The sequence below is a fragment of the Mustelus asterias genome, chromosome 6 (assembly GCF_964213995.1).
Source record: "Mustelus asterias chromosome 6, sMusAst1.hap1.1, whole genome shotgun sequence".
NCBI lineage: Eukaryota > Metazoa > Chordata > Chondrichthyes > Carcharhiniformes > Triakidae > Mustelus > Mustelus asterias.
Window position 1 is genome coordinate 71612119 of NC_135806.1, and position 21861 is coordinate 71633979.

The window sequence follows — 21861 nt, forward strand, 5'->3', positions numbered from 1 at the left end:
AGCAATTAAGAATGGGCAACAAATTCTGGTCCAGCCAGTGATGTCCATATCCCATGAAGGATTTAAACAAAAATTCTCAAACAGCAATGAATAACAACACTATTCTGCACAACATGAACAGAAGATATTATTTTTATTTAATAATAATTCTATCAGTTGGTTTATGCTTAGACTTCTGAATTGAGCTAAACCTGTCTATATATGTGCAGCTACCCTTTTTATACTTCTTACCCTTCTGCCTTCAGCAAGAGTATTGTATGTATTCATAATAATACATCTAATTTAGGTATATTTTTAGGTAAATTAGGTACATTCTATACACTTTACAAGAATGTGCAATTAATTGTGCAGATGCCAGAACAAAATCAATAGAACTTCGGAACAGGGGTGCCATTGGCACCTTTTTCACCAATGAGATTCTTGCATATCTATGACATAGTTCCAAATATTCAACTTTGCCAGATATCTCTTGATGCCTATGCTTCAACAAAATTTAAATGGCGATTGATGGATATAACAATTGATCTAGCATCAATTGCCTTACACGGAATAGAGTTCCAAACTTCCCACACCCTTTGTGTGAAGAATTATTTACTAATTTCACATCTGAAAGGCTGAGTTCTAATTTTTAGACTTATGACCATAAGTGTTTTCCCCAATCAGGGGAAAACACTTCTCCCTACAAGCTCCCCTTAATATTTTGTGAACATCAAACAAATCACCCTTAATCTTCTGAGTTTAATGGAATATATCCTTAATTTGTTTAATCTTTCCTTGCAATGCAACCTTTTAAATTCAGGGACCAGTCTAGCATATCTACACTGCATTCCCTCCAACAATAATACATTCTTCATAAGATGTTATATCCAGGACTGCCACAATATGCAGGTGTGGTCTTGGACTTTGTATAGCTGAAGCACGATTTCTAGCCCCTTTTATTCAAGCTCCCTAGATATAAAGAGCAGAATTCCTTTGGCCTTTTTGATTAGAATGTGTAGAAAATAATGATGTACCTGGACTCCCAAGATCCTTTGGATCTCTTTCTTGCTTTACACTGTTTAGCGAGTATCCTGTTCTATCTTTTAGTGATTCAAAACGGATGGCCTCACATTTGCCTACATTGAAATCCATTTGCCATAGTTCTGCCCATTAAATTGAATTATTAATATCTCCAATAGGAGTAAATAATTAAGAGGACAATAGCAAGCTGCAAACAGACTTTGGTAAGGGCATGAAAGTGACAGATGGAAATTCAATATTGGTAAATGAAAGATGGTAAATACTGATGAAAACATTTAGAATGGGTATGTTTGGGTGATACGGAAGAGCAGAGGGAGTTGGGGGATTAAGATTCACAATGCATTAAAAATAGCATCTCAGGGTACAAGGACAAAAAATAACAAATGGAATACTTGGTTTTATGGCAAGGGGTAACAGAATAAACAAATCGAGATGTGATGGCGAGCCTACATAAAAGTTTTCTTAAGACCATAGTTGAAGTAGTGTGTGCAGATTTGGGCTCCAAACAAAATATTTGTGTTTAACGAAGCCACTGAAACTGTTTTTTTTTAAAGTAACTGCACAGCAGTGAAAAAGAGAAAGAATTGCGGATGCGGATAAGGGGTGTGGAGAATTAAACAAAACCAGATACAAATAGAATATTAACGCAATTTATCACACTTACTATGTACCACATGCTTGACCATTTGGGATCATTGAAGAAAGGATATTGTGGAGCGCCAGCTTTAAAATCTCTCTTTATCCGTCTTTTTACCACCTGTTGCTGTATCCACTCCACCTGCCAGCAAAACAAGTCAAAAGAAAACAGATTATTATATTAGAGGTTAGCAATTGTTGGGACTGAAATGCACAGTGAATTAAAATTACAAGGAATATCAGCTTTGATTACTGGTAGTAGCTTCTTCTTTTTGAATCAGAATTTCTTTGGTTCAAGATCTCCTGGACTTGAGCACAAAATATTCATTCGTTATGTGCATTTCTTTTTAGATTTACAGTAACTTACCCCACTATATTACTTCCATGCCTTTATATGGAGCATCATTCTTCCTCATTACATTCATACTAATTTAGCAAGTAATTTACAACTGTAATCTATTATTGTACTAAAATCTGGAAACTTGTCTTCTTTGATGAGAGAAAATCGCTATTGTTAAAAGCCCAATTCCAGTTTATACGCAGGAAGCCACAAACCACAACTTCATGATATCAGTATTATAATGGGATAACTTACAGCTTCTACATTATCCTAAGAGATGCACTCATTTTTTTTTGAATGAACTGAGGCTTCAAGAAAATAAAACCCCATCATCTTTTTGATACAATACAAGGGCAAAACAAACCAAACAAAACAGTCCATCTCATTTGGGGAAAGAGGTGTACAAAAAGGGAAATCACTGAAAAAAGGAAGGTATTATGGAATAGATTTTGGAAACATAAAATCATATTCTCAGTGCTGCACAATTTCCATTTCAAGTAAAATACACTTTTTTTGAAAATACAGGCTACTTCACCAAAGGAGACTCTTTAAAAGCCATTAAAATATTTTTCCTAGGTAGATGTTAACCTCAAATCAATAACAAGTTTCAACCTCAGTCTCACCAACAGTGAGCCATAGGACCACAGAATGAACTTGACAATTTACCACCACTTGGGTCTCTTGTCAGAAGATCCAAGAAAAATAAATATTTGAAAATAAAGACTTACACTCACGTTAAGAACCTACATCATATGCCATTTCAAAGAATTGTTCAAAAAGCATTTTCCAGAAAAGAAATTTTGAGACAATTTAAAATGCATTTAGTTCCAGTAGGGAGCTAGAGTGGTACAGTTGTAAGCATTGGGTCTTTTCTACAACAGATGTAACACACATGTATTTGTATAGTTCCAGTAAAAATAAAAACATCCATAAGCTGTTCCTTACGAAAAGTGCTTCTTCACTTTCACTGACTCTTCATATGACCTTTAAGGGTGAGCATATCACAGTCATTCAAGCATGAGATGGTCTTTATTGGTTTATGCTTTACTGAGCATCAACATAAAACATAAGAAATAGGAGTTCACCGTATGGCTCGTTGAACCTGCTCTGCCAATCAGTGTAATTCTGGCTGATCTTTGGCCTCAACTTCATTTTCCCATCCATTCCCCATATCCCCTGATTCCTTTAGAAACCAAAAATCTATCTATCTCAAGTCTTGAATACACTCAAGAATGAAGCAAGCACAACTCTCTGGGGTCAAGAATTCCAAAGACACTCAATTCTTTGAATGAAATAATTTCTCTTCATTTCAGTTCTAAATGATTGACCACTTATCCTGAGACTAGATTCCTCAGCCAGGGGAAATAACCGTTCAGTATCTACCCTATCAAGCCCTTCTAAATCTTGTATATCTTTCTAACTCCAGTGCATATAGGACCAATTTACTCAGCCTATCATTGGACTATCCAGCCAGAGCCCTGTACAATTGTAACAATACTTCTTGAATCTCGTACTCAAATCCCTATGCAATAAAGGCCTTCAGAATTAAATGAAAGAGCCAGGATATCAGCCAAGCTTATAATGAATTAATTACGTGTCATTAAGCCCTTAGGCTGAAAATGTTGTTTAAAGAAGCGAGGCAAAAGACGGCAACCTTTACTAAAGATAGATTACCTTGGTTGGGGAGAAGATGACCATGCAGTTAATAGAAAAAAGTGAACTCAGCAAGCCGATATCCAAGGTCTTCCACTATCCAGGACTTCTCAAAGTACTTTACAGACAATAAAGTACTTTTAAAAGGTAGTCAAAGTTGTAATAGAAACAGGAGTGGGCTAGTCAGCCCCTTGAATATACTCCACAATTTAATTAGATTATGGTTGACCTCTACCTTCACCTTGACTCCGTAACCACCAATACCCACATCAGAAAAAAGTCTATAAATCTCAGTTTCAATTTTTCAAAGTAACTTAACTGTAATAGATGAGAGTGTGCATGCACCCATGGAAGAGAGGAAGAATTCCAGGTTTCCATAGCCCTTTTCACTGTGAAGAAATGCTTTCTGATGCAAAACAGCCTAGAACTAACTTTTAAGGTACACCCCACTGGTTCTGGAATCCCCAGCAGAGGAAAATAGTTTCTCTCAAACTGCCCCATCTTCTTTGGACATCTTTAGCATCCTCATTAGATGATTCATTCTTCATTCAAGAGGTTACAAAGGCATAGCATGGAAACAAAACAGCAGGTAATTTCCACATAGCAAGATCCCACAAGCAGCAATGATGTGTCAACTTTAGTGTTATTTGATTGAGAGACATACATTGGTCATTACACTGAAGCTACGTGATCATTGACATCAACTCAAGAGGGCAGATGGGGCCTCAGTTTAACATCCCGTTCCAAAGATAGGATCTATTTAGGAATGGAGCGAGAGAAAATGAGGAACTCAAGGTCAGTTAGCCTGACATCAGCCATCAGAAAAATACTGGTATCTAGAAAACAATAGTATGACCAGAAAATGTCAATATTGTTTTACAAGAGGAATAGCACGCGACTTTTAAAAAAATAATAATTATTAGGATAAAGGGGAATCAGTAGATGTAGGATACTGCTGAAAAAGGACATTTTATCAAAGCTTTCCATCTTGTATTCATCAGGACAATCACAGGACTACCAATGTCAGGGAAAACAACAGCTTTATACTATAGGAGAAGACAGTGCTGACTGGTTGGCACATGAATTCTGATTGATAGAGGTGTTGCCATGGAGGATGCACCAGTTAATGGTGACTGCCAAGCCCTGTTTGAAAATTTAAGTCAGGCAGCCTGACTGATTGGTCAAGGCATTGTCCTAAGGAATGAACCAGTGAATGTTTATCATTTATTTTGTTTAGCTGAAACAGATGCAATGTGTACACCTGTTCATTCTGTCTGCAACAAACAGGGCCTGGTGTATTAGGGTATGTAGTGGCCAGTACATGCAAATGCACCACACAGAGCCCAACTGACAACCTTAAATACTAACAGCTAGATGTACTATGCTTTATCAAAGGCATTTGATAAATCATCATAGTATGGCTAATATCCAAGCTAAGGGTACCGGGAGATGGGATAGCATGGATAGAGAATGAGTAGAGAATGGATTAATAGGGATAAATGGGATATTTTCAAGTTAGCAGGCTGTAATTAGTGGAGTGCCACAAAGGTCAGTGCCAGGGCGTCCGTTATTTACAATCTATTAATGACTTAAATGAACAGATTGAGCACAATGAGTCTAAGTGTGCTTGTGATACAAAGCTAAGTGGGGATGTAATCAGTAAGGAGCAAGAGGCTGTAGAGATAGTCATTTTAAATGTGTGGGCAACAATGTAACAGATGAAGCAGAATTTAAAAAATAGTTTTTAAATGTTGATGTTCAAAGAGACTTGGGTGTACACATACAACGAACACAAAAAATCATCAAGCAGGTACAGCGTGTAATTAGGAAGGCAAATTACATGATGCACATTAAAGGGTTTTTGAATGCAATAACAACAAAGTATTGCTACAATTACAGTGCCCTGGTGAGACCAGGCCTATAGTAGTAGAGTGCAGTTTTGGTCTTTATATCCTAGGTAAGGTATACTTCCATTGGAAGCAATACAATGAAGATTGGTTCCTGAGGATGAGAGAGCTGTACATGTTCTCTGGAGTTCAGAAGAATGAGGTAATCTCACTGAAACATACAAGATTCTGAAAGGGCACGATAGGGTCAACACAAATGTTGCTTCCCTTGGTTGAGGCATCAAGAACATGGCGGCACAGTCTCAGGGAATGGGACTGATCATTCAGAACTGAGATTATGAGAAACATCTTCCACCCTACAGAATAGTTGGTACTCCATTATTGAATATATTACAGTTGAGGTAGATATATATATATGGTCATTGGATGAGAAAAGTAGAGTTGAGGCAGAAAATGATCAAGCTGAATGGAAGAGAAGGCGGCTTGAAGGACTGTATACAGTGCTCTTATTTCTTATATTCTGACTTCAGAGAGCAACACTCCCTCGGTATTGCACAAAGTATCTGCCAAATCTTGAGTGATACTTGAATTCATGACCTCCTGACCAGGAGGCAAGAATGCCCCCTAGTCCCTATTCCAAATCTCAATAAATGAAAACAAACTAATTTATTTTATAAATTATTAAATCTAATTATTTGGTGACTGCTCTTTGCTAAAAGTTACTGCTCTGAAAATTCTGTTGGTACAAATATTCTCTCTCCTATTCTTTCTTCAAGTCATGTGCTTGCTGTCCTATATTGACTCCCAGTCAGGCAACATCTTGATTTAACAATTCTTACCCTTGTTTTCAAATCCCTCCATGGCCTTGCCTTTCCTCCTCCACCCTCACAACCCTCCAATATATTTACGCTGTTCTCACTCTCTTGATGCCTTGAGCATAGCCAATTTTAATTGCTGTACCATTTTTGGCCATGTTTTCAATTGGCATTAAATTCTGGACTACCCTACCTGCACAGTTCCATCTCTCAACCTTTCACACATTCCTTAAAATGCATTTCTTCAAATAAGATTTTTGTCATCTGATTATCTGACATAATAGCTCCTTCTGTGCCTGTATCATATTTTATTTCATAATGCCCCTGTGAAGCACCTCAGGACATACGGTGTTCAAAATGATATAAAAATAGAAGTCGTTGTTACATTAACTAAACTATGCTGAATAAAGTTCCACAATTGAACCAGAATGCTCATAACCTCACGTTCAACCCCAAACAGAATCTTTGCCCCATATCCTCTCCATCAAAGACCACTAGCTTCATCCTCCATAACACTGTCCACCTTCATCCCTCTTCAACCCATCTACTGATGAAAAAACATGACATTTTCATCTCTAGACTTGACTAATTTAATACGAACAAGAAGCACGAGTAGGCAGATTGAGCCTACTCTGCCATTTAATAAGATCATGGCTGATCTGAGAGCACCTCAGATTTGCATTCTGCCTACCCCCAATAACCTTTCACCTCTTGCTTACCGAGAATCTCTCCACCTCTGCCTTGGAAATATTCAAGGACTCTGCTTCCACTGCCTTTTCAGAAAGGGAGCACCAAAGAATCACAACCCTTGGAGAAAAATGTTTGCCTCACTTTCGTTTTAAATGTGTGACTCTTTATTTTTAAGCAGCGACATCTAGTTCTAGATTCTTCCATAAGAAAAGACATCTCTCCACAACCTCAGGATCTTACATGTTTCAATCTTACTCTTTCAAACTCCAGCAGATACAAGTCTAGTCTGTCCAACCTTTTCTCAAGACAACCAGGTATTAGTCTGGTAAACTTTTTCTAAACTGTTTCCAACACATTTACGACTCAAAGGTTGGTGGATTTGCAGATAGCAATGAGGACCAGAGGACACAGCAGGATATAGATCGGTTGGAGGTTTGGGCAGAGAGATGGAGTTTAATTCAGACAAATGTGAGGTAATGCATTTTGATAGGTCTAATAAAGATAGGAAATATACAGTCAATGGCAGAACTCTTAAGAGTATTGATAGGCAGAGGGATCTGGGTGTACAGATACACAGGTCATTGAAAGTGGCAATGCAAGTGGAGAAGGTATTCAAGAAAGCATACGGCATGCTTGCCTTCATCGGCCGGGGTATCGAGTTTAAAAATTGGCAAGTCATGTTGCAGCTTTATAGAACCTTAGTTAGGTCGCACTTGGAATATAGTGTTCAACTCTGGTTGCCACACTGCCAGAAAGATGTGGAAACTTTGGAGAGGGTGCAGAAAAGATGTTGCTGGTATGGAGGGCATTAGCTACGAGGAGATGCTGGAGAAACTTGGTTTGTTGGAACAACGGAGGTTGAGGGGTGACCTGATAGAAGTCTACAAGATTATGAGGGGCATGGGCAGAGTGGATAGTCAGAAGCTTTTTCCCCAGAGTGGAAGAGTCAATTATTAGGGGGCATAGGTTTAAGGTATGAAGGGCAAGGTTTAAAGGAGATGTACGAGGCAAGTTTTTTTACCCAGAGGGTGGTGGTACCTGGAACTCGCTGCTGGGGGAGGTAGTGGAAATGGATACATTAGTGAGTTTTAATGGGCGTCTCGACAAATACATGAATAGGATGGGAATAGAGGGATATGGTCCCCTTAATGGTAGGGGGTTTTAGTTCAGTTGGGCAGCATGGTCAGTGCAGGCTTGGAGGGCCGAAGGGCCTGTTCCTGTGCTGTAATTTTCTTTGTTCTTTTTATCCTTCCTTGAATAAGGTGACCAATACCGTGGTCTCACTGGTGTTCTGTGTAACTGAAGCATAACTACCCTACTTTTGTATTCAATTCCCCTTGCAAAAAGCTTTCCTAATTACTTGCTTTACCCATACACATTTTTTGTGATTCATGCACTAAGACATTCAGAACTCTCTGCACCTAGAGCTCTGAAATTTCTCACCTTTTAGATAATATGCTTTTCTTATTCTTCTGGACAAAATGGGCAAATTCATATTTTCCCACATTATACTCCATTTGCCAGATCTTTGCCCACTCAATTAATCTATATATTTTTGTAACCTCCTTATGTACTGTTCACAACTTACTTTCCAACCTATCTTTGTCTCAGTCAGAAGTCTCACAACACCAGGTTAAAGTTTATTTGGAATCATGGGCTTTTGGAGCACTGCGCCTTCATCATGAAGGAGCAGTGCTTCGAAAGCTAGTGGTTCCAAATAGGTGGTGGTGGTACAGCGCATATCCAACAGCATTTTCTGGATTTCAGTGTTTAATCGTGCATGTAGGGCCACTGGATGTTACTGTCCAATTTGCATATTAAAAATAACTGCATATCCAACTTTGTTTCTAAACATCAAAATCTAGCATGTCATCATCTCCTTTTTAGGCTTAGCATCCATTTTTGTCTGTTTACACCTCGAGAGCGTCTTGGACATTTTCCTACGTTACAAGGCACTATATAAATGTAAGTTGTCGTTGCCACCTGGTTGAGAGTAGTACCAGTAGGGCAGCTCTAAGCTCATACCGGAAGAAAATTGGACAAGAGTAGCGATAGGTACCAATTAAAACTGGGCAGTAGTAAGGTTGGACAGTGCTGCTTTTGTTTGTGTACAGACATGCTACTGTGGGATACAGCAAACAAAGTTGCTGCCACGTCCACTCTAAATATTTGCTATCGTTTCAAGTTACAAAACAGATCAGTTAGTGTGCAACAGTTTGAGGCCTTGGCAGCAAATTTAATCCGAACGTTTCCTCTTTTGAGCAGGTGGGATTTTCCAAAATCAACAACAAGAAAAATCTGCTCTTAAATGGAATTACTCCAAACGAGAATTCAATTTCCGTGCTTTGCAGCATTTCACCCAAGTGGCCATGATTCACGTACAAACCTTGGCAATCAGCAATGCCAGATTATTCAACCATTAAGAAAGGATCAAGCATCACAGCCAAGGAATACTGTCCTCAAACATACCCCCCCCAATTCCCTTGGCCGCCAAAAAAAAGTGTACCTCAGGCAGAGATGTTCCATTTCTCTCTCTGCCAAATCTGTGCCTGAGACCTCTGGCAGTCATGCTCTGAAGGAGCCTCGAGGAAGTATACGATCGGGGCTAGAAAGCGCTCTTGGCAACTTCACCCTGTGGCCAGTGCTTGGTTTCTGGTCAGTGCTTTACTACAAATAAGCAGTTAAGGTACAGGAGCTTAGTAGATTTGTTTAGAGATATGAATTTTTGTTTAGACATATGCATGTCAACAATATCCTGAGGTCTGCCCATAGTGGATACAGAATGAGTGACTATAAAGGACATGGGGGGGGCATCATCTGGAAAGGGGGCTAGTGATAGAGTCTTTCATCTTTTGTTCTACCCATTAAAATTTTTATTCTACGCCTATTCCCCCCCTCATCCCCCAATGTCACCATCAGGTCCTCACGAGTCAGAGGAAAGATGCTGGGGGGCTTAATTAGTCTGCCTGACCATATCCTCGCTTCTTTCAGAGGAGGGATAGGACAAACATCCTGTGAGGGAAGGACATTAAAAAAGTCCACTGAGGTGGCCAGGCATCTTTGCCAGCTCCCTGGTATCGAGGAAGGTTGCAGCAGCTTATGATCTGTCAGTATGGTGAATGAGTCCGAGGACATAATGAGCAATCTTTTCACAGGCCACGTGACTCCCAAGGTCTCTTTCTTGATGGTATCCATTAGCATCTTGGAGGCAGACTGGATTGGCTGTCTTGACTTGAAATAAAACTGCTCCTAACCCAATGGAGGCGGTGTCGGCTGCAACAATAATGGAGAGTTCCGGGTCATGCTGGGCCAGAGTTTGGGTAGATATGAGCACGTGCATGATTATATCAAAGGCCCATCATTGGCTTATGTCCCACCAATGCCTGGTCCTGTTTTAAAAGCTGTCTTAGGTGTTGTTGATGCCCATCAGGTTTGGCAGAAATCTGCCAAACTAGTTAATCATAAAGCATTGGAGTTCTGACACACAAAGGGACAGAAGAAACTCTTGAAGACCGCGGGTTGTTTTTTAGGGATTTACTGTAACTCCTGAGACACTGATACTATGGCCCAGGCAGTTAATGGTGGATTTGGAAAAATCACATTCACTGCTTAGCGTGACACCCACAGTCTGTAGTTGTCACAGTACTGCCCCAATACTCTGGCATTGTGTTAAATTATGTTGGAGCCTTGAATGAGAATGTCATCCATGTGACAAATGACACCTTCCAGGCCCTCTAACACACCTGTCAAGACAGAGTGCTGAGGCAATTCTAAGCAGAAGGCGATTAAAATGGTATTTCTCAAAGGGAATAATAAACGTAGTTAAGATTCTTCATCCAATGGAAGCTATCCAGAATCCAATATCAGAATTTAGACTGAGCTCCCGATTTGCCAAACTCTCACTCACAGATGCCACGGAGCGAATTTCTCTTTCTACCGCCTTATTCAAGTGCCTATCTTTGCAAAATATGCAAAGAATCATTAGGTGTAGGTACAGGCACCATGCCAGAGCACCAAGATGTGGGCTGGGGGACTCAATGGTGCACCATGACATATATCTCCGTCCTGACCTTGTGTAAGAGAGGGTGCAGAATAAACAAACACAATGGCTTAGCAGTTGCTTTCAAGGTGATGTGGTGTGTTATATACATCTTCTCCTGCCTGAACTTTGTCAGGTCTATCTGCAGATAAGGCACAAATCAGTGTAAGCTCTGCAGCTCAGTAGGGAAGATTCCTGATTGTGGATAACGTAAAGAACTTCAGTAAATTTTCTTCTTTTATAATGAGTGGCAGTCACCTGGCCTTGTACCTCGAATGGAGTACCTCCTCAGTCATGGAGTCCAATGGTTGGGCTTGAGGGACCCTGTTTTCAACCAGGGCGTGTTATTAGGTGAATGGACATTCTCATTCCCATGTCCAATTTAAAAGTCATAGTATGGCCATTAATCACAATTTCAGCAGTCCAAAAATACCTTCTGGTCTCTGTGGCCTCAGCTATGAAAAATGGCTGATACAAGGATTTTCTTGTGTTTTAGAAGCTGTTATTGAATGTAGTGTACTTTAAATTTTTGACCTGGAGCCAAAAGCTTCCTGTCATGGCAGACTGTTTGAAAATGCCTTGTCCTATTGCAGGAGTGGCATTTGTCCTAACTATGTTAGGGGTTTTAACAAAAAGAAAAGAACATGGTTTTCATGCATAAATTCAATTAACACAGAACAGGTTGTATTGAAAGAGATGTTCTCTGACTGCACAGAGTGTAAAGTGAAAGCAAAACAGTAGCCTGTGGCAATACCCTAATGACATCACCATCAAATCTTGCAATCAGCTCTTAAAGCAATCTGCAACCCTTTTAAATATATAACAGTTAATGGCTGGACAGGCAGAAATGTGATTGTTTCCCAACACAATGGAAACATCTAATAATGGTCATGACCACATCCTGTCTCTTCTCAGTCATCTTATTAAGGGGCATTCAGGTATTCCTTCATACCACCTGGCAGGCAATAATAACCATTTTGAAAGGGAGTTTTGGATGGCTCTGTTGAACCTTTCCTGGTCTGTATGCATAGAAAACTTAGCATAAAAGGTGTGGAAGACTGCTAAAAAGCAAATGGGATTCTTGAGTTCAGTAATACAGGCACAGAGCACAAAAGAAAGAAAGTTATACTGAGACTTTATAAACCACTTCTTAGACCTCAGCTGGAGTAGTGTGTTCAATTCGGATTATCAGAATACATAGTTTTAAGATAATTGGCAGAAGGACGAGGGGGCAGACGGGAAATTCTCTATCTGACAATGACATGAAATGCATCAGCTGAAAGGGCTGTGAAAGCAAATTTAACAGTAGCTTTCAGAAGAAAATTGGATATGTGCACCTGAAAAGCAAAAAAATTGTAGAGCTTGGAGAAAGAGCAGGGAAGTAAGGCAGGAAGGATAGTCCAAAAAGTCTTCTTCTGAACTGTGAAATTCTATTATTTCTACAAAGAAAGAATTAGCACTCAACTTTCACTGAGTAAGGAAGTTCTTCTAGGTCCAGGCTCCCATTGAAGAGACTTATTTGGCATTAAAACTTTGCTTGACCATTTGAATGATACCAACAATAAGGGTCAACATTGTCTAAAAGTACAGCTTGTGGATGATGCCAACTATCTACATGCCTATTGGGAACACTGCTAATACTTCAGATTCACCCAACATAAAAAAGTTAACTCCGCACCCAAACAAATGGGACAGAATCACTTCACAGACAGAGAAACGTAAAAACTCAAACTAGAAGCAGAAGTAGGCCATTCAGCCCTTCGAGCCTGCTCCGTCATTCATTTTGATCATGGCTGATTATCGAATTCAATATCCTGATCCCCTCCCTTCCCCCCCATTTCGCTTGATCCCTTTAGCCCCAAGAGCTATATCCAATTTCTTCTTGAAACCAGATAACATTTTGGCCTCAACTACATTCTGTGGTTGTGAATTCCACACTTTCACCACCCTCTGGATGAAGAAATTTCTCCTCAGCTCAGTTCTAAAAGGTTTACCCCTTATCCTCAAACTATGACCTCTAGTTAAGGACTCCCCCGCCATTGGGAACATTCTTTCTGAATCTACCCTGTCTAACCCTATTAGAATTTTCTAAGTTTCTATGCGATCCCCTCTCACTCTTCTAAACTCCAGTGAATATAATCCTAACCGACTTAGTCTCTCCTCACATGACAGACCTGCCATCACAGGAATCAGCTTGATAAACCTTCGCTGTACTCAGTCTATAGCAAGGACATCCTTCCTCACATTCTCGTTCTTGATTCCCCCTGCTCTGAATCCTTGCAAAAGTTCCCATCCTCCTGCCATATCAGTTGAAACCCTCCCCAGCCACTCTAGCAAGTACCCCACCCCCCTCTTTTCCCCTCCCCCCACCCAAGGACATCAGTTCCAATCCTGCCCAGGTGTAACCTGTCCAGTTTGTACAGGTCCCACCTTCCCCAGAACAGGTCCCAATGCCCTAGGAATCTGAAACCCTCCCCCCTCATGCCATCTTTTCAACCATGTATTCAACCTACATATCCTGCCGTTTCTGCTCTGACTAGCACATGGCACAAGTAGTAATCCTGCGATCACTACCTTTGAGCTTGCTTCCTAGCTCCTTATATTCTACTTTTCAGCTTGCTCCCTAGCTCCTTATATTCTGCTTTTAGGGTCTCATCCTTTTTTTAACCTATGTTGTTTGTACCAACCTGTACAATGACCATTGACTGCTTGCCCTCCCCATTCAGATTGTCCTGCAGCCACTCAGACATCTTTGACCCTACATTGCAGGGAGGTAATGTACCATCCTGGAGTCTCGTTTGCGGCTACAAAAATGCTATCTAGTCCCCTTACAATTGAATTCCCTATAACTATTGCATTCCCACACTTTTTACTCCTCCCCTCTGCAGCAGAACGATCCATGGTGCAACGGATTTGGCGGTTGCTGTTTTCCCCGAAAGACCATTCCCCTCAACAGTATCCAAAACAGCATATCTGTTTTGCAGGGGAACAGCCACAGGAGATTCCTACACTGCCTGCCTAGCTCACTTTGCTCTGCCTGGTGATCACCCATTCCCTTCCTGCCTCTAGAGTCTGACCCTGTGGTGTGATCACTTCTCTATATGCGCTATCCACCTCGCAGATGCTCCATAGTCTCCCCAGTCGCCGCTCCATAAAGATAGAAGTTCTTGAAGGTACAGCAAACTCCAGGCCCACACAATATACACTCCACATGATTGCAGTATCATAAGTACTTTGTTAATTGCCATTTCCAATCACTGGCCAAGTAATAACAGCTCCACTGGAAGCGCACAGAGTATGCAAGTCAATTTTAGACACTTGTAGGCCCTAGAGCTGTATTAACAGTGTCTAGAGTAGTCCATTTGCCACTGCCTTGGCAAGAAAAATATGCTGCTATTGTGGAGGTGAGGTCAAAGTGTGGCATAAAAAAATGAAAAGGCAACCTAGCAAGGCAGTTCATTTAATTGTACCAGTTGTGAAAAGCTATTACGTGGATGTTTGCTCACCTTTTTTCAGGGACATCATTGTTCCCAAGTGGTCTTAAAGCAGGTTTATATACACAAATAAGATACTCAAAACCTTATTAAGTATGCAGGTTTCTTTTATCACCGCCAATCATTGACCATAATGACTTCACATGGCAGGCATACAGTCACCCCAATATTTGGATTGGTTGCTGAATGAAAAGACTGGACTAGTCAGAGCAGAACTGAAAGCATTCCTTTTCTCACTATCTGGGTACGGTGATTGCATAGAGTGTTATTAAAGATAAAGGAAAAAAGGAATAACAAAAGGAACAACATTTAGTTTGGCAAGAAATTCTTGCTGTGTCACATGGATTTTCCCAGATTTCAGATTCAGTGAACAAGTTAGTTTCTGCAAGAATTTACCCCCCTCCGTCCAAGGTAAATCACATTCTTTTGGACTTCTACCTCAGATTATCTTCACTTTTCTTAGAAGGCAACAAGGATTTCATCTTAGAAACAAAAACTTTGTTTGCACTTGGTTCTTTAAAGCTAGTTAATGCATTAGGTAATGCAAGATCAGAGTTCACAGTGAAGGGCCCACAAAGACTTTAGAACCCGTTCTATTGAATGCAGTCGTGTGGCTCAACTGGTGTTATGCTTCACTCAAGCCGCCTCCCAACCTCATTTTGTCATATTCTTAATTTCCCCTATCTCACTTGTACTTAACTAGATTCTCCGTAAAATAATAGATGAACTGCTGACCAGAAAAGTGTTTCAATTGTTCTCAGCTAGGTGGTGATAGAGTACTAATTGGCCTCAAAGACCCATGGCTAAACAGACATCATTTATGATCCTAAATCGCTTCTTGGCCGTTTGGCTAAGATGAAGCGTCAGACCAAGCCCAATATGCGGTGCAATGTCTTATCGTGATCAACTTAGATCTTGTTTGTCTCTCTTGCAAGGACCCTGAATTGGATTCAATTGGAATTTGAATTTGGCTTTTGGAGTAAGCAACAAATGTATTTGGGTCTGCCTGGTCCATTTGGAGCAGTGGCTTTGTCATTTTAAAGAATTAATTTTTTTAAATCCGAAAGAAAAATTTAAACTCATCCAGAGACATCTGGTGAAATTTGATGCTTGTGTATATTGGCTAATGAAGGGATCATTGTTGGATATAAACCCAGGGAATGAAGTGGGGACGTAATGTTTGAATCAGGGTGCACCTTGCAAATAGTATCCAACATTATAGTGTATTATAGAGAAGGACAAGGAGCAACTGAAAGTAAAAATATTTAACTGGGGAAGGGCTAATTCATTCAATTGAGAAGAAAGCTGGCTATAGTAAATTGGAGTCAAAGACAGGCAAAAACATAACAGAGGAATGGGTAGCCTTTAAAGAGGAGAAAGTCTGGATACAGCCAAGGTACATTTCTGCAAGAGGGAAAAGGGAGGGCAACCAAAGCAAGAGCTCCTTACATGATGAAGAAGTTAGAGCGTATGACTAAGCAATGAAGGAGCATGTGCAATGGACATTACCCTGATAATAAGGAAAAATCAGCATAGACATTAAAACCACAGAGAACAAGAAAGAAAAGAAACAAGAAGGACAAAGAGACAGTCTTAGGGCAGGTTATTTTGGCAGCAAAGATAAAAGGAAATCCAAAGGTCTCTAGTACTCTAATAGATATCTGAGCTCTCAGCCAAGAATACAAAATGAGGTTCGGCAGAGAGCCCAGAAATCCATTAGTCTATTGAAACACCTGAGCCCCCAGAGAAAACATTGCTTGATTGACAGCTTTGGCTATCTAATCTATGCTGTCAATTCCACAATGTTTATTTACTCAATGTGGTTTTTTAACCTCTTGTAATTTCAGCTATTGACACTTTATTGGGCTGGAGTAAAATGATTATTCTAAAGAAGGTTATCAGTGAATGACTGTTTTGAAATTTTATGCACATCCTACATGGCTCATTGCTGCTACACAATGTATCATGGATGAATGGGCAAGGAAGTGCATGGGGGCATGAGGGGTCGTAGTTGTTTGGAGCGGCATACCTTGGCATGGGGTGGCATGAGAAGGACCTTTTGAACTTCCTCCTCAATTTTCAACTTTTTAAAGAGTTGAATTAGGACATGCCTATCTCTGCAATGCAGCCAATCAGGTTGGGAGTCCAGGGTGTGGGCTCACAACCCAAATTAGCCTACACCCTTAAAAAAGGTGCATCCTAGATTGCTAGGGGAAACAAGGGTCAAAATTGCAGAGCTGCTGGTCACAATCATACAATCCTAATTGGATTTGGGATGGTGCCAAAAGGTTTTGTGGATTGCAAATGTTACACCTTTGTTCCTAAAAAGGAGAGAAAAATAAGCAAGCCAATCATTTAACATCTCTGATGGGAAAGCTTTTAGAAGCAATAGTCCATTTGGTCAAGCATGTACAATGGATTTGCATGATTGAATGTTTGAGGAAGGAAAGAGGGTGGATCTGAGCAGTGCAGTTTTTGTTGCGTATAAGGACTTTCAAAAGGTGTTTAATAAAGTAATATGCATTAGGATTCATGGGATAAAGAGGCAGGAGCAGCATGAATATGAAATTGGCTAATGGATAGAAATCAAATCATTGTGGTCAATAGTTACCTTTCAGATTGGAGTGGGGTACACATTAGTGTTCCAGTGTTCAGTACTGATTTTGATGTACAGGAGTACAGGGTACAATTTTCAAATTTGCAGGTGACAAAATTTGAAATATAGTGAACACTGAATAAGATCAGTAATGGAGATCCAAAGCACATGGACAGGCTGGTGGAGCATGGCAGATTTTCAATACAGAAAAGCGAAGTGACATATCTTAGTAGGAAGAATGAAGAGAGTCCATGCTAAATGCTACAATTTTAAAGAGGGTACAGGAACAGAGATCTGGGATTTTTCCGCTATGAAGGTAGCAGTACAGGTCAAAGAAGAAACTGGTTTCCTAGGTTTTATGAATAGAGGCAGAGTATGGAAGTTATACTAAACTGATACAGAAACATTAGTTTTGCCCCCAATAGAGTTTAATGTCCAATTCAGGGCACAACACTAGGATGGTCATGAAGCATTTGGAAAGGGTACAGAAGAAGAGATTTACTAAAACCAGGGTGGGAGTTTGCAATTACATGGATGAAAGGGCTCGCCTTACAGCAGAGAGGATGGAGAGAAGATTTAATTGCAGTATTTAAAATCCTCAACAAATTAGATGGAGGAAATAAAGTGAAATATTTCCAATGGCTCATGAACCCAAATGAGGAAGAAAAGAAATCAAGGTCATCAGCGAGAAGTGGGAAAAATACATGGAATTTTTTTTTAAAACAACTGGTTTGCATATGAAATTTATTAAGTGATAGGAGGGTGGTAGACACAAATTCCTTCAAAGGGGAATTGGACAGATAACTTGGAGGAAAAAATTTACAGGGCTATGGAGAAAGAGCAGGGGAATGTAACTAACTGGATTGCTCTTTGAAAGAGCCAGTACAGATTTGATGGGTCAAATGGCCCTCCTCTGTACTACACTATTCTATAATTAATAGATAGTAATTGACACACTACTGCTGGAGATGAGGCTTGTTACATATCTATGGCATACAACAAAGATCCTCCCCGATCTATAAAATTAATAGTTAGAAACTCATGCACAGTGCATACCCAAGCTTTTAATGAACATTCCCAGCAGACAAGTCTCCCTGCTGGGTGTGGGGAAACTGGAAAATGGTGCTATATTTATGCACTTCCAAAGTCCCAACTGTCCTCCATTCACAACAGAACTACACCAACAGATTTGTTCACATGCACCCTCACCAACACCTTTGATAACACAGAACTCACTAAAACTATTACACACTCTTTCACCCTTACTTGGGCGGCACAGTGGTTAGCACTGCTGCCTCACAGCGCTAGGAACCTGGGTTCAATTCTGGCCTCGGGTGACTGTGTGTGTGGAGGTTGCACACTCCCCCAGTGTTTGCATGGGTTTCCTCCCACAGTCCAAAGATGTACGGGTTAGGTTGATTGGCCATGCTAAATTGCTCCTTAATGTCAGGGAGATTAGCAGGGTAATTAGGTGGAGTTATGGGGATAGGGCCTGGGTGGAATTGTTGTTGGTGTAGACTTGATGGGCTGAATGGCTTCCTTCTGCACTGTAGAGATTCATATGATCTTTTCTCTCTTTCAGCCTGGTTGTTTTCTCAGCTCTGCATCTCAGCTCTCATTAGTCCACATGATGTAGGTCCTATATGGATATACCAGATACTGGTTTAGCCATTCACTGTCAGACCGAACAGCATAACACTGTGCAGAACTTGATGGTGCTCTGTGTTCAAAACTTCAGTTTCAGAATTATCCTAGAAAGCAAACATAACGCTCAGCTACTTTTCTCTACTACAGTCTTTTCAAATCCCTTTCCCCCATCTCCTCCAAACTCACTTTCAAAATAAGCATGAAAAACTCATGGACTTCTTTGGATGTGATCAATTCTCACTTTCATAGAAACATAAAAACTAGAAGCAGTAGGCCATCCAGCACTTCAAGCCTGCTCTGCCATTCATTTTTATCATGGCTGCTCATCGAATTCAATATCCTGATCCCCCCCCCCTTCCCCACCAATCCCTAATATCACCTTATGTTGCTCAGTGAGTCTGTGACGGCGCGCACACACCATTTATTACTCCTCATTTCCCTCTAGTTATCATCTCCATTTATTGCCCTCATTGGATACACCTCAAGTAAGTGGTTTTGTCCTGAATGACCTGAGCCTAGTGTCTTTCCAGCCAATTTCCATGGGAAGAGGTGAGAGAAGAACAGGTATAATACCTGAAAAAAATATTGCTGCAGTGTGCCTGACTGCAGTATCGATCGGGAAATTGAATACCACAGATGAATTCCCGTGCGTGTGTGGAACTTCCTGGAAAATAAATCAGGAAAGCGCTCGAAAAAAAACCTCAAGTTTTCATAAGAATGGCAGCCTATTAAAAAGCCATGAATTCAGCTAAGTCAAATAGGACTCTGAATTGCAAACAGTTTGGTGCAACCCTTATGTGGCTGAGAAAGGGGATGGAATGACTGACAAGAGTACAGAATGTGTGGAAAGGATCAGAAACAATTCTCAATATTTCACTGTAGTAGTTTTGGTTACTCAGTCTGGATGCCTGGAAAGCTACCCAACAACTGAGAGCAATGGAGAGACAGAGGTGGTGGAAAGGCAAAGATGAATATAACGAGTATGCTTGTGGAACGTAACCTCATATTAATAAAAATGCAACTGCAGTGCTTTTCAATTTGTGTTGGTTAATCACTGGAAACGAATATACATGTCCACTGTTCATGTAAACAAGACTTTTGCTGTGGTTTAAAAGTTGTATGAAAGGCACACTACAACGTTTTTTTAAAAAGATAAATTCTCAGCAGCAAAGCAGCATGCTACCTGCCAAGCAGATGTTTATTCATTGGCTGGCGGTCAGTGCTGGAGAGAGAAAAAAAAAAATCGGGAAATCCCTGGCACCTCAGCTTTTCACCCAACCAGACACTCAGCCGCTGGACCGAAATGGACACAAGTGGCTGGGACCGAGTGGATGCTGACACAAGTCAAGGCCATGGAAATATCAGACAGCTCCAAACACTTCACAAGCAGCAAGAAACAGACGTTGGAGGCAAGTCAAGGAACTGCACAGCACGAAATAATGATCTCACTGTAGAATTGTACGTTTGTTTCTTTTACAATGTTGTTAAACATCAAACAAGCAGTAAATATGCATTATCAGAACCATTTTTCAGTTTGCTACAATTCCGTGTTGATAATAAGCTGGTGTATCCCGGAGGTTTATTCAGTTTTACTTAAAGCAGCCAGATTGCACTTACTACTACAGCATTATAATAGCTAGAGGAATCAGGAGTGGCGTTAGTAATAATAATGGCACAATTGGACCCAAAATTAATTGGGATGTGTTAAGTAGAGAGATGATGGGGCATTTTAACTGGACTCAATGCTGGAGTTGAAAGAAAATAAAAACAATCCAGCCAGGGCTCTTAACTCCCGACACATTGCTTCTTCTGAAAAGTTGTGTTGGTATCAGGAGGGGGCTACAGAGTGATGGCTCTCCTCCCGAGTAAATAGAGCCTTCAGACATTCATTATCCAAACTCACATGTAAAAGTACTTCAGCAAGGCACATCAATGGAACCTTACACCAGCTTTCAGGACAGATGATGTTTTAAAAAATGACGCTTGTAAGGTTTGAATTTCTATTAAACTAGCAAAAGTAAACAGCTGGCAGAATGCATTAAGCTGCAAACTACTCCAAGTGTTTTGGGCAACACTTGAAGACATTCACTGTTACTGAAGCATGTAGATATATTAGCAAAGAATTTCATTCAATTCCACTTGTGGGAAAAACAAACTTAAAGATACAACTGTAAGGCTTAATGTTTAATACACAGGGCGAGCACAGGAGAACATGAAAGTAGGTCTTTTAAAACTGTTTGGTTCCGCTGTCTGGACTTTAGGAGGTTTCCTGTAATCCAGCTGCGCTATGTAGCTGATTATTTTGCACAAGCACAAATGGAAAAAATTGCTGGGCTACAGGAAAAGATCAGGGGCATGGGAATAATTGAGCAGTTCTTTCAAAGAGCAGGCATGATAGGCTAAAAAGCCTATGGGCAGAGTTCTCCCATCTGAGACCAAGTCCCTTTGCGGGGAGGGACCAGGTAGTGTTTCCCACTATGGAGGCCGTCAAGAATCCATACCACATCTTCAGTCCCTAGCCTTATTAACTATGTATCTGGGTGTTTAACGCTGTGGTCCATGGCAGGGCAAGCTTGATGGCACATATCCTGCCATCATATGAAAAGCACATTATTTAAAAGGTGCCCAGAATCTTTACTGTCAGCACCAATCATTGCCTCTGAGAGACAACCCTCTGGCACCCAAGGTTAACGACACCTCCCTGCGTGTCCTCTTTGACAATGTCGAGCTTAGGAGGGATGTACTGTTCCCAGCTGAGAGTGGGGAAAGGCTCTGCAGGAAAATCAAGGTAGTATGGATGCAATGCCAATAAGTGCCCTAAGTACACAGGAGGTTAACGACCCAATGGTGCAAGAGGATGAACGACCTAATTCACTCCATCAGGGTGTTTCTCATCCATAGTCACAAAATTCACAAAGACTACAAAATGTCAGGGTCCCAGGATCAGGGCAATGGTATGCCCTTCCTCTTAGCCCCACATCATTCAGCACACCCACACTGCGGTGGAGTGACCACTTTGCCTCCTTCACCCTTCAGCAGACATGGGACAGTGCATGGAGTGGTGGGGGTGGATAAGGGATGAAG

The 21861-nt window shown here is 40.7% G+C and overlaps 1 protein-coding gene across 3 annotated transcripts in view; it reads right to left on the reverse strand.

Annotated features, from left to right (window-relative positions):
* pcsk5b (proprotein convertase subtilisin/kexin type 5b) overlaps positions 1-21861 on the reverse strand; it is a 337923-nt gene that overhangs the window by 274418 nt on the left and 41644 nt on the right. For all 3 annotated transcript variants that reach the window (XM_078214531.1, XM_078214532.1, XM_078214533.1), the window contains exon 3: positions 1685-1798. In XM_078214531.1, the coding sequence (XP_078070657.1) occupies positions 1685-1798 (114 nt within the window). The remainder of the gene's footprint in view (positions 1-1684; positions 1799-21861) is intronic.